This window comes from Mandrillus leucophaeus, unplaced genomic scaffold, assembly GCF_000951045.1.
Source record: "Mandrillus leucophaeus isolate KB7577 unplaced genomic scaffold, Mleu.le_1.0 Scaffold90, whole genome shotgun sequence".
Classification (NCBI taxonomy): Eukaryota; Metazoa; Chordata; class Mammalia; order Primates; family Cercopithecidae; genus Mandrillus; species Mandrillus leucophaeus.
The window spans coordinates 1821140-1834261 of record NW_012109808.1 but is presented as its reverse complement, the minus strand read 5'-3'; the positions used below and the strand labels follow the sequence as shown (position 1 = coordinate 1834261).

The 13122-nt window shown below is 40.5% G+C and overlaps 1 protein-coding gene across 2 annotated transcripts in view; it reads right to left on the bottom strand.

Moving 5' to 3' along the window:
* TSHR (thyroid stimulating hormone receptor) overlaps nt 1-12715 on the bottom strand; it is a 192255-nt gene extending 179540 nt beyond the window's left edge. Inside the window, exons 1-2 of one of the 2 annotated variants that reach the window (XM_011969701.1) lie at nt 12528-12715; nt 11890-12215 (exon numbers count right to left, since the gene is read on the bottom strand). In XM_011969701.1, coding sequence (XP_011825091.1) covers nt 11890-12059 — 170 coding nt within the window. In that variant the 5' untranslated portion in view covers nt 12060-12215; nt 12528-12715. Of the gene's footprint in view, nt 1-11889; nt 12370-12527 lie in introns of those variants that run through there. The other variant, XM_011969702.1, reaches the window with a different exon arrangement.
* Between the last annotated feature and the right edge of the window lie 407 nt (nt 12716-13122).

Here is a 13122-nt window from a genome sequence, read left to right as displayed (position 1 = left end):
CACTTTAAAACTCAACCTGTAATTTTGAACAAATGGGACCATTTTGCTCATTCTTAAAATTTTCAAATGCTATTTTTTAATTAATGTAATGAAAGGCAGAGAGTAATTAAGTATGTTGACCAGCTTCAGTAAAAATGGAAACAGAGTCAGTATGAAGAATTTAACATCATGTAGTAGGCATTAGAAACTTGAAAAAATCTGTCAACTATTGATTTGAAAAAGTGGCAACATTCAGTGACTTCTGTGTGAAGAGCCTATCACGGGACAGGCTAAGTGTGAGCCATAAAGAAAGTAATCACCATAATAATATGTTCAGAAGAAAAACCATCACATTCAAAGGTGTTGCAGGCTGAAAGAGTGAGGGTCGTGATCAACTCACTATTCCCCTGGAGGCTATATGGGTAAACAGCAAACTGTTCTCATAAATGCAGAATGTTGGCAAACTGACAAACTGCATCCGCCACCCAGAAGGGATGCTGAGGGCAGTCACACCCCAAGAGCAGTGTTTCTTGCAATTAGGCACATCTGAAGCCTGTTAGTAACAATATGAGCCTGTGATCAATTAAGCAGCCGACCAATCGTTACCTCCTCCTCCCTGCTCTTGCTACCCAATAAATACGAAGGGCTGTGGAAGCTCAGGGGCTGCCTTTGCTCACTAGAAGCAGGGATCTCTCTTCTTCCCCTGGACCCGTCCTTTAAAACAGTTTCTTTTGTCTTACGTTTTCATTTCTATGTTCCTTCCTTTGTTCAGTCTCATAATGACCGTCTCAAGTAGTAACAGTAGTAACTGTAGTAATGACGGTCTCAAGTAGTAACAGTAGTAATGTGGTAATGACGGTCTCAAGTAGTAACAGTAGTAATTGTCGTAATGATGGTCTCAAGTAGTAACTAACTGTGCCAGCTTGCCATACAAAGGTCAGGCGATTTTCATTTATTGTTAAAATATATCTGTTAGGGTTGTTTGTAATAGAATAAAAAAATTGAGTCATAGTGAGTACACTTACAAAATGCCAAATTATTTCAAAGCAGAATTTCTTAACTTGTGAGAGGTCAAGGACACCTTTGAAGATCTAAGGAAAGTTATAGAGTCTCAGAAATGCACTGATGGGGCCAAATTTTCACATAACCACAGATTCCTAAGAGCACAACCATGAACTCCTAGGAGGTCCATGAACTTTTGTCTAATAAACCTTAGTCTGAAGGGTAACAAACACACTTTGTACAACCAGGAAACACTGAAATAATCAGATAGATCAATTTAACTTAAATTTCTCAGCTCTGGACAAAAAGTAACAACTACTCTAGTAAATTGACTGATAAATTTAGACAAAACTAATTCATTTAACAATATGTTTTATGCATTATGAATTTTCTATGCTTACTACTTCATCAGAGGTGATCTAAGAAAATAGACTTAGGGCCCAGGATAGCTAGTTTGTTCACACAGATGAAAATAACTGGACATTCTGGATGTAGGCGTCTGATATCATGTCTGAATGGGCTTGGCCTCATCAAAACTGACCTGATTGTTGAGGTTGGACTTTTAAACACACACAGTGTTGCCTCCCAAAAACATCTTCTCTGGCGTATTGTGCCTGGCATGTTGGGTCTTCAAGTCACCCCTTTGGGTCAAGATATGCAAATTCAAAAGGATGTTACCAGGAAGGCAGAAAAATACTTCAGGAAGGTATATATGAAGCTGCATGAAAAACAGTTACATAACAGAAAATAATTTGTAATTTTCTTGTTAAAAATTATTTGTGATTTTTTGGTAGGTACAAAACAAAACAAAAACAAACAAACAAACAACAAAACAACTGGAGAGTTCAAAGGAAAGCCCTGCTTGTTCTGGAATGCTTCTAGGTGCCCCAACTATCATAGGGAACTCTTCTCCTTTCCTCTTCCCTAGGAGTACTACATTTGAAAAGCGTAGGAAGCACTGGTAAAATTAATATTCCTTGAAGGTGGCTGTTCAGAGTAATGCCTTTAAAATGGTTTTAGTAATGTAAGCGTAGGGCCACACAAGCAGTGAAAGAAGGGGAACTCCATCAGATGTCATTTCAGTATCTAAAAAACTAACATCCCAGATAATAAGGAAAAACATAAGGGCAGAATTCCATCTATCCCAACATAGCAATAAAACTCAAGGACTCCCCGTCTCTACTAAAAAATACAAAAAAACTAGCTGGGCGAGGTGGCGGGCGCCTGTAGTCCCAGCTACTCGGGAGACTGAGGCAGGAGCATGGCGTAAACCCAGGAGGCAGAGCTTGCAGTGAGCTGAGATCCGGCCACTGCACTCCAGCCTGGGTGACAGAGCAAGACTCTGTCTCAAAAAAAAAAAAAAAAAACCTCAAGGACTTTTTGGAGAAGAATCATAAAAGGGTGTGAGGGATCCAATGGAATGACACTAAAGTGCCTCCAGGGCCATTCACTTATTCATTCATTCATTCATTCCTCTATTAGACAAATATTTATTGACTACCTATTAAATACCAAGCTCTTTCTGGGCACTTGGAGTTCATAAACTGAACCAAATAGACAAATGACAATAAAACAAAATGAAAAGCTTCCTTTTTACTCTTGGGGGAAATACATAAAGACTCTTGTGGCGAAAGACATAAATAAAAAATAAAAGTAAATTATGTAGTATATTAGAAGGTGACAAGTGCTATGGGATAATTTTGGTTTGAAAGCAGGAGTGTTCTATTTTAAATAAAGTGATTAGGAAAGGCTTAATTGAGAAGATAACAATTAAACAAAAACTTGAAGGAGGTGAGGAAATTAGCCACGCAGATGTGTGGGAAAACAATGTTCCAGCCAGAGGGAGGAATCAAATGTGAGAAGCCTGACACGTGTTAGGCCAGCAAAGAGGGGGTGAAATGAAAGCGGAATTACCGAGGGAGAGCAGTAAGAAATAGCATCAGGAAAACAAAGAAGATCTGGATCAAGTAGGGCCTTTGGGGCCACGGTAAGGATTTCGTTTTTACTTTGAGATAACCAGGAGAGTTCCGAGTAGCGGCAGGACATGACCTGATGTACATTTTTACAGATCTGTCTGGTTGCTGTGTGAAGAATAGATTGTTGAGAACAAAAGTGAAAGCAGATCAGCTAAGAGGCTCCTGCTGTAAACCAGAAGGAAAGGCATTTCGAGGTGTCTTCAGAGAGCCAAAGAGTTGCAAATCTTAACTGAAGGAGTGAAGGAGCTTTGCTACTATCTATGTGGGGCTTGCAGATTTTGAGGTGGTACTGAGAGATCAACCCTTTTTTTTTTGTTTGAGATGGAGCCTTGCTCTTTCACCCAGGCTGGAGTGCAGTGGCGCAATCTTGGCTCACTGCAACCACGGCCTCCTGGGTTCAAGCGATGTTCCTCCTTCAGCCTCCTGAGTAGCTGGGACTACAGGAGCCTGCCACCACGCCCGACTAAATTTCGGATTTTTAGTAGAGACGGGGTTTCACCATGTTAGCCCAGACGGTCTCGATCTCCTGACCTCATGATCTGCCCGCCTCGGCCTCCCAAAGTGCCGAGATTACAGGCGTGAGCCACTGTGCCTGGCTGAGACCAACCCTCTTTTAAGTGGGTTGCTACAATTATCTACAATCACACCTACGACAATGAAACACAAGGCTGAGCATGTCCCACGGGCCTCTGGACTTCATGGTCTAATAGGAAGATCTATTAATATTAGTAATTTAGCCCCCAAATTGGGACATCTTTGAGAGTGAAAGGAATGCTATTAACTACATTAACGACAGATGTAATGGGGTTCAAGACATTCTATCCCTAAATGTGACACGTTGGCATTTGAGAAAACAGCAGAAGCAGAAGGTCTCTCTCACTTTTTCCTGCCCTTCTCCCCTGAATCAGGTGGTAAAATAATTCTCTGGTCTTCCCCTAAAGTAGGAAGACTCTATTTCAGAGAGGCTCTCCCTACCCCAGGAGAAAAGGAATGAAGACACAGAGACACCAAGATGAAATTGAACAAATAAGACTTGCTAAGATCCACCCCACCGAGCACAATTTATTACCATTCGATCATATCCTTTTGTCCTACAATCTGTACGACTGTCCATAAAAATACATAGTTTTCTCTGTTCCTTTGGGTCTTTATTACTGACAGCTCCTATGTCATGTAAAACTTAATTGTTTACTGTTTTTTTCTTGTCAATCTGTTTTTTGTTGTTGTTGTAGGGTTTCAGCCATGCACCATGTGATGAGTAAAGAAAAGATATTTTCCGCCCTACAGGTGTAAGAGGAGGGTCCGTTTGGATAGGGCAACCCTAACTGTATGGCACCTGGAAACCAGTGGATGTTTCCATAAGGAACCTGGAGTTCATTAGGGGATGAAGATTAACTTATTAAATTAATAAACATGTTTTAGTATGGGAAAATTTAGAGTTAACAATAGAAATGAGAATCCAAATCAGACCTATAGTTTTAATGTGTTTGTGTTGAGTTTAAGAATAATCAATATACATTTGGTATTTTGAGTATTTGTATTAACAGAAGCTGTTGACCTAGTTGGGATATCTAATAGATTGGTCTTGCTATTCCAATTTAAAATGTATAATTGAGTAATTTATTTTGACTTGTGATTTAAGTTGAAAAGGAAATTAGAGATTTTAATAAGTTTACCTGTAGAGTGCTCACTAGGAGGTGGTAACTTTTCTATAATTTTGCATGTATTACTGGGGAAAAATGTGTTTCAATGTAAAGTTCTGTATTGACTAGAGCACACCTTTCCAAGTTTCTCAGTCTGATTCTATGGGAATTATTTTACAACTTTCTAGATTGTACATAATTGTAGCAATACAAAACAATTTTGTCTACAGATTGCAAATTCTGTCCCATATGGAAGAGCTTCTATGAACTTCCCTCCCCAACTGGGGAAGAAGCTAGTTTGGCCTCCCTCTGCATAGTCACTCTGATATTCCTAATCTATAAATATGTCTAGTTTGTGGGTTATCCTTTAAACCAGTTGTAATATCTTACAAGGTTCTTCATTATGGTGGGTTAAAGCATCCCGCCAAAATTCATATCTGCCTGGAACCACAGAATGTGACTTTACTTGGAAATACGATCTTTGTAGATGTAATGAGTTAAGTTGAGGCCATAGTGAATGAGGGTGGGCCTAAAACCAATAATTGGAATGATGCAGGGAATGCCATGGATTGCCAGCAGTAACCAGCCCCTAGGAAGAACCAGAAAGGATTTGTCCCAGGAGTCTTCAGAGGAAGCATGTGCCCTGCCTCATCAAGGTATTCCTTGATTTCCAACTTTTAGCTTCCAGAACTGTGAGAGAGTAAATTTCTGTTGTGTTAAGCCACCCAGTTTGTGAAACTTTGTTATGGGAACCTCAGGCAACTCATATACACTCATCAGTGAGTTAATTAAAATCTTTAACATGTGTTCAATTTATAGGTGTATGAGAGTTACAATTTTACCTTTCTTTGAAAATTATCCATTGACAGTATTAACTCATTCATGCCACCCAGGAATCTGGTGAGTCAGGGACTATTATTACCTTTTTTTAATAGATGGGGAAACTGAGGCCCAGAGGAATTAAGCAATGTTTCCAAAAGCATATTTAGGAAATAGCGACCAAGGCATTCAACCCAGAGGATCTCACTCCAGAGCTTGGCTGTCTAAAAACGTAGGATTCTTGGTACTTATAAAGTTTAACATAATAGATGCTTTTAAATTTTCTAAGGATTGGGAAAGTTTCATCAAGCATTCAAGTACTTTAAAATAAAATACATTAAATTTGTTTTCATTTATTTATTTATTAAACTATATGAGAAATCAGTTATTAAAATATTATTAAATGATAAAATAGTCCTCAAAGTAATTGTTATGATTAGATTTCCAAATAAAATAATAAATACATAGAAAACTCAATAAAGAACTAGGTTTTACATTTATTTCTTTAACAAACCAAATATTAATTTACGAAGGCAGCTACCCCATTAACTGTTTTGTGTGTGTGTGTGCATAGAAACTGCTTCTAAGGACATCAGAATTCACCTCGACCTGTACTGAGTTATGAAGGGAGTAGTAACAAATTTTATTGTCCATTAATATGTTCATCCCAAGTGAATAAATCAAACCCCTTCAGCTTTCAGGTCAGAATTCTTCAAAGCTCTTGGAACACCATGTCTCCACCTTCTACCTGCTCCCCTGAAACTTCTTACACTCAACTTGTACTGGTTCTTCAGGAGGTAGCTCAAAGCCTTCCCTGAACCCCAGTTTCAGTAAGTATCCCTCATCCCTACTAAGAGTACACTCAAGCACACTTACACAATTATAACTCTGTGTACAATTATAACTCTGTGTTTATGTAATTATTTGATTAATATGGAGCTCCCATACTATGCAGGGATGTAAGATCCCTGCAGACAGGGACATGTTGGTGGTGTACTCCATGAAATCCAGAGTGTGACACAGTGTCTGGGATATAGTCAGTCCTTAGTAAAGATTTAGAGAATGAAGGAAATGATGAGCAATGTAGAGTGCATATGGCCCCTCTTCGGTGGGGAATTCCCCATCGTGTGGCATATTAGAAGGACCCAGTCCTGCGTCTCCTACTTCAGACACCAAAAGTAGGCGGGTGATCTCCTTCCTCTTCCTACCTACAGCAGCTATGGCTCGCCAGTCAATCAAGTGCTCCCATACAGGATACCACTCTCGGGTAGGATATTTAAAGAGACAGGGACGGTTGGGAAATTATTGACAGCAGCACGTAGACAGTCTGACAGCTACAAAACTGGAGATGTCCAGTGGCTGTGGTTTCTATATTGCCCTCGGAATTGTCCTAAACAGATGATTCACTGTAGCTCCAGCTCCTTGCCCACCGTAGGCCTTGGCCTATTTCCAAAGCCTGGTCCTACAGTAATTCTGTAAATCACATGTTGTTCTTTCAAAAAAATTTTTTTTTCTTCCTTAACCTAAACAGAATGGGTTTTCTATTACTTATCATCAGAAACCTTGACTGATTTAAATATATATATATATCTGAATATATATATCTGTCTATATATATACATATAGGTATATAGATATATTCCTTCTCATATATATATATAATCATATATATATGATGGACAAATTTTATTGTCTATTGTTATGTTCATCTCATGTGAATAAATCAAACCCCTTTAACATTCCGGTCAGAATTCTTCACTCCTCTTAGAACACTGTTTCATATGTATGGGAGAGGAGAGAGAGAATGGAAGAGAACAATTCACAGAGCCTGGATATATGAACTGAAGTCACCTTATATGTGTGGGGCTGTGTTTGGGGAGCATGTGAGTGTGGAAGCAGAGGGCTTCTCTTTAGGTTGGAAACAATTGTTATTCAGATTACAACCACTGATTGTGACTAAAACCATTGTGAAATATACAAAACATCCACATTTCCTTAAGTGTGGAACAAAGATGACTTGGAGATACATGAGATTATTTTAGGTGGAGTGCCCACCTGGCATTAAATAACAGTGAATCACACAGTGAGACAGGAATTCCTTTTTTTATTGTCTTTCCATCCTTTCGATACTACCAAGGACACCATGCCAGATTGTTATCTCTTTAATACTTATTAACACTTATTTCCCTTCCTTTTTAACAAAGACAAGGCAGCTGTAAGCTCAGTGTATTCACAGACAATAGTCTGTAGCTAGAATTTGATTATATTTTTGTTTTTGTTGTCTTTAGTTTTCTGGTTACCTTTTATTTGTACCAAGTCATGCTAATTTTCCACTTGTAACCTTTCTAAATAAATTTCAGTTAGAGAAGTGAGTCAACTTAAAAATACTGAGTAAATAACAGCACAGATGGAACACAGGGTACAAATGCCAAAGATGATGAATGATTGTCTTCAGTTTAGTAAACACTGGGAGAGTCCATCAATTAGAGCCACAGATGCAGAATGCAAATGAGTAAAAACAGAACCTGAAAACAACAGCTCCTTCAGAAACATATCTGAAGGCACACAAACGGATAAACCCAAGACCACAGATGGCAGTGGGGTTGGAGAAGGCAGATGTGGCAATTACTGTCATAATGAAACTGAAAGCAAGTAGGTTAAAAGAACATAGTAAGGCATGTCAGCACTTTCTTGAGGAAGAATCCACACAAATAGATAGAATGGTCCAGAATGATTGTCAAATCCTTTCTACCTCCTTATTCAGAGAAGGAAGGATCTTCTCATGCACAGGGGCAACAAATGGCAACTTTCTGAGTAAGAGAGGGTGATAGGTCAATCTTGTTATCCTTGCTTTTGACATAATATGATCTATAATTATATGCCAACACTTATATTTTTAATTTTATTCTCTTGCTTCATTTAAGTGTCCTTAAATCAGTAATTTTCAATTGAAGAGAGTTATTTTTTTCAAACTACCTACACATCAAAGATTCTAGAATGTTCCACTGGCAGTGGGGGAAGTAGGCATTCCAGCTCTCCCTCACCTTCCGCTCAGGTAAAGCATCATACCCTTCTGGAGGTGAGGCGTGAGGAAAAGATACAGCATCACTTCTTCAGTGACAGCCACAGTCCATAACTGTCTCCGCTCCATCCATAAGAGCACGGGGCTGGGATATGGATAGTAGGGCAAGATAGCTGTTTACTTTTCGGAACAATAATCTATGAGTAGAAGATAAAGTTTAGAAAGAGTTGTTCTCAGCACCATGATAATTTGTAAAATGTCTAAGAAGTGGTTATACAGCATCTTAATGAAGGTTGCAGAAGTAATGCAAATAACTCTCTAAGAACAAAATACCTTACATTTTAAACCAGTGTAAGCTCTTCAAAAATTTTAAAAAGAGGTACACTCTGAATAATATAAAACGTGTGAGAGAACATGTCTCAGTGGTAGATTCTGTATAATTTAAGTAGATTCCAAAAAGAGGTCACCACCCAGAATGGCTTTTTAATGACAAAAACTTAGTTTATTTCAGCCAGGAATACCTTCTATAACTTAGATCTTTCTTGTCTAGAAAGATCTAGACAAAGATCTAACTGGATCTAACTTACCTTAACTGGATTTAACCAGTCTAGGTTGTTTTACTATGCTTTCTTTCTGTTCTATTTATAACCAAAGATCTAGATCTTTCTTGTCAAGAAAGACTAATTTAGTCTTTCTTGTCCTCCTTCCCTCTCTTCCACTCTCTCTTTCTTCCTTCCCTTCTTCTTTCCTTTCCCTGCTAATCTCCTGCTTTCTGAGTTCTTTCATCTGATGAATAGCCCCTGAGGTTATTAGTGGGTTTATCGAATGTGACTTGTTTTCAGACTTTTTTCTCCGAAGCCTATGACCATCAGGGGAAAACTGGTATGGTGAGACACACTTTTCATCTGAGAGTGGTGGCTTCAGGGTGCAGGCTCCATAGTTGATGATATGATATTTCAAATCCTGACTTTACCACTTACAAGCTGTGCAACATTGAGCAAATTACTTCATTTTATTTTTGTGTCTCAATGTCCTCATTTATAAAATGAGGATAATAGCATCACCTACTTAATTGGATTTGGTGAGGATTCATTGGGTGACTTCATGCAAAGTGCTGAGAACAGGACCCGCCCCCCCATAAGTAGACACAATATAATTGCTAGCTTTACACGTTTTACTTCTCTTATATGCTTTTCTTCAACAGAAGAGTTCTACCACACCCAAAAGATTTAAAAATCATTTTTCTACTGTTGCAGATGGTTGTAGCCATTGTTCAAAGGGGACTACCATATTGTTTTACCCATACTTTTCATCAAGTTTCTCTTTTCCATCTCAGAATTACTTTATTCTTCAGAACATACTACCTCCCTCTCCATTATTCTCAAGGTCAGATCCTCCTTGCCACTGTCTTTATCCAATTACTTCTTGTGATTCAGTGCCTTCCCTCAGACTATTTTCATCAGCAACATGTCGTCACCTAGAAAGCACCTAGTTGAACCTTCTCTGTTACTCAGAAGGAAATTTGACTGCTTCCAAATCAGTCATCTTACACAATTTCACGGTTAGGAAAGAAGGACTGAAGAGAATGCTGGTTTCCTGACTCCTGTTCCATTGCTCATTCTCTATTACCCGTTCTTTCTCAACTTTTGGTGGAATTTTTAAACAGGATGTCTACTAGTTCCTTTTCACTGTCAGAGCCACATCTCTCTTCAATGAATTTCTGCCACTGTTAAAGAAGTCTCTGAAGAAGTGATGTCTTTGGATTTCTTTCTCTCCAACACACAGTGGACATTCAGAGACCTGGCATATTCATTTGTTCATTTATTCACATAAGCTCTTTTTGTGTGTGTGTCTGAGTAGTTCCAGGGTTTCAGGAATTCAGGGTTGAATGACAGTGTCCCTATGTTAGAGAAGCTTGTGTCCTGCTTGGGTGGGCATGCAAATAAATAACAAGTTACAAGAAAGCAGACAATGTCTAAGGACTAGGGTTAGGTTCATGCACAGAACGCTTTTGGGAAGTGGGTATAGCTCACGCAGCCTAAAGGTCATGGGTCAGGAGAAGCTTCCTGCAGGGTTGATCCAGAATCTGGATCTGGGAGTAGGCATTTGCCAGGTGAAGAAACGGGGAAAATGTGCTTTAGGCAGAGGGGACAGAATGTGGGAAGAAAGGCAAGGGCAGCTGTAACAGCAGGGACCTTTGGGGAAGCGCCAGAAGTTCTTCTCAGCAGGAGGGGGAAGTTAGAGAAATTAGGAGCAATGAGGTTGGAAAGACTTGACTAGGTCTTGAAAGATCTAGTAGGCTGCACAAAAGAGTTTTATTCTAGAGGTGACAAGCAACCCGTGTACAGGTGTAATCAAGAGGCTATTAAACCTTTTACACATTTTATTCTGTGGTGGCAGCATGGAGAATGACTACCACACTGTTTGGAGGTTATTGAACTAATTAATTCAGGTGTGCTGAGAAACTATGATATCTCAGAGCACAGAAATACATCTCTGTGCTGAAATATTCATCTACTGTTAAATAGTCTTCATGAGCTAAATTCTTGAGAAAATCTAGAGGTGCAGCTTTCTCATTTCTTTTCATCCATCAACATTTTCTTTAATAACCTGCACTTCCTTACCTTAACTGGATTTAACCAGCCTAGGTTGTTTTACTGTGCTTGCTTTCTGTTCTATTTATAACCAATCAAGAGAGACTTTATTCCCTTGGATTTGTCTACAGTTTCAATGATTACTGATTTAAATTGCTGTTAAGAAACAGGTTGTGTGTGCATAATCTTATTTAACATCAGATTTCTAATTTGGTAACATTTAACATGCAGATAAATGCACTATACTTTTATGAAATTTCATTTCTTTATACCTGTATCATGCCCATCACAAAGCAGGGTTCTGGACGCACTAGTTCACTGGCAGTTCACATTTGAGTAAGTAACTTATAGATACTGTATAGACAGTTCATTTTAAAAAGGGCCCCTGATTAAACTTGTCAACAATTTAATGAATCAGCAGAACTGCTAAGATAATCTCCCATCTAGAGAAACAAAAAGGAGAAATACATATTTTTGCAATTTTTATTACCCAAGATAAGATCAAAAAGGTCAGTTCCTGAAAAACCATTATCCTTATTAATTCAAATGAGACAGATTCAACCAGGGTTAGGCAAAGTACCCCATAGCAGCATGTTGGAAAGAACAGCTCTCACTGTCATTGTACATCAAAGTTTTGTAACCTCTTCCTGTGTTAGGAATGAGGATGTCAACAATGATACCTTCCCAAGTGTGGGCGATTAAGTTTTTAGCGCACACACACATCTACACACACACACACACACACACACACACACACACTCAGGCTGTTCTTGAGCTGCTTTTGTGCACTTCGGGCCACCTTCGCAGGTGCCCTTGCTCTCTGGGTCCGACCCTGATCTCTCCCGGGTACTCACAGAGTCTGCGTACTGGGCGGTAAGCTGGGGATGCGTTGAATATCCTTGCAGGTGACTCTGAAGTCCTCCTCCTGTTGACACTCGCAGGGTGGAGACGAACACCCCTTTCCGCCTAGATCCCTGGGCAGGACGAGCAGCAGCACCAGCTGCAGCAAGTCGGCCGGCCTCATTTTCCACGGGACCCGGGGCTATTTCTCCATCCTCCGAAATCGCCTCATTCTCAGCTCTCTGCACCTCGGGTTACCCCAGGCCAAAGGAGACCCGGGAGCGGGAGGTGGGAAGAGGGAGGGCTCCAAGGGGCTGTGACCTCACCACTATAGAGGAGGCTGGAGAAGGGGGAAAAGAGGCACTTGAGTTCTCCGCTTCTCTAGGCAACCTCGACCCAAACAAGCCTGCTTGCTTCACTTTCCTTGGCTGGACCCACGCAGTCCGCTCCGTCTGTTCCCTGACACCCAACACCAGTCCTGGCTGTCCCCTCTGTTTTCCAGCCCGCACCCACCCCGCGCCCCTCCCATTAGTTCTCTCCAAAGCCTAGTTTAGATTCCCCCTCCTTTCCTCGTCTTTAAATCCAAGGAGCCACCTTCCCTCGCGAGTAGCCTTCTAGACGCCCTGTCTGCCTGGGACCCACTGGCACGCACTCCTTATCCAGAGAAAGTCCCCGCGGAGTGGACTGTCGCCGGGCGGACCAATGTCCTGCCGAACTTCAGCTCCTCCTGGCCACAGACACCTCTGCTGAGAGTCAGAGACGGGCACGCAGCCCTGGCCAGCCCGCGGTGCGGCCAAAGCCGTCGCCCTGCACCCCTGGAGGATTCTCGCAGCTCCCCAACTCCAGCTGCCACTCTGATGCTGGAGCTGACGGGCAGCGGCCGCCTCACATTGGAGCCCGCGGCTCCGTGAGGCAGTTCAGTAACTGGACTTTGGGGCCATCTGCTGGGAAGAATCGGGAATGGCAGAAATAGTTCCAGGTTCCCTGAATGGGTCCAGTATGGAAATTTTGGTCGACCTGGGAATTTTATTGAGCCGTATTCCCCCTGGAAGATGGGAAGAAAAATAATACTTATGTGGCATACTCACTATTCTTCGCACAGCAGCCAAAAAGATCATTACAAACATAAATCAGATTGTGCCTATTTCCTTCTTAAACGTCTTCAATCACTTATTCCTCTTGGGATAAAAGGAATGTCACTTCCTTCTATACTGCATAATTCCTTTTACATGAACTTGGTTAGGACA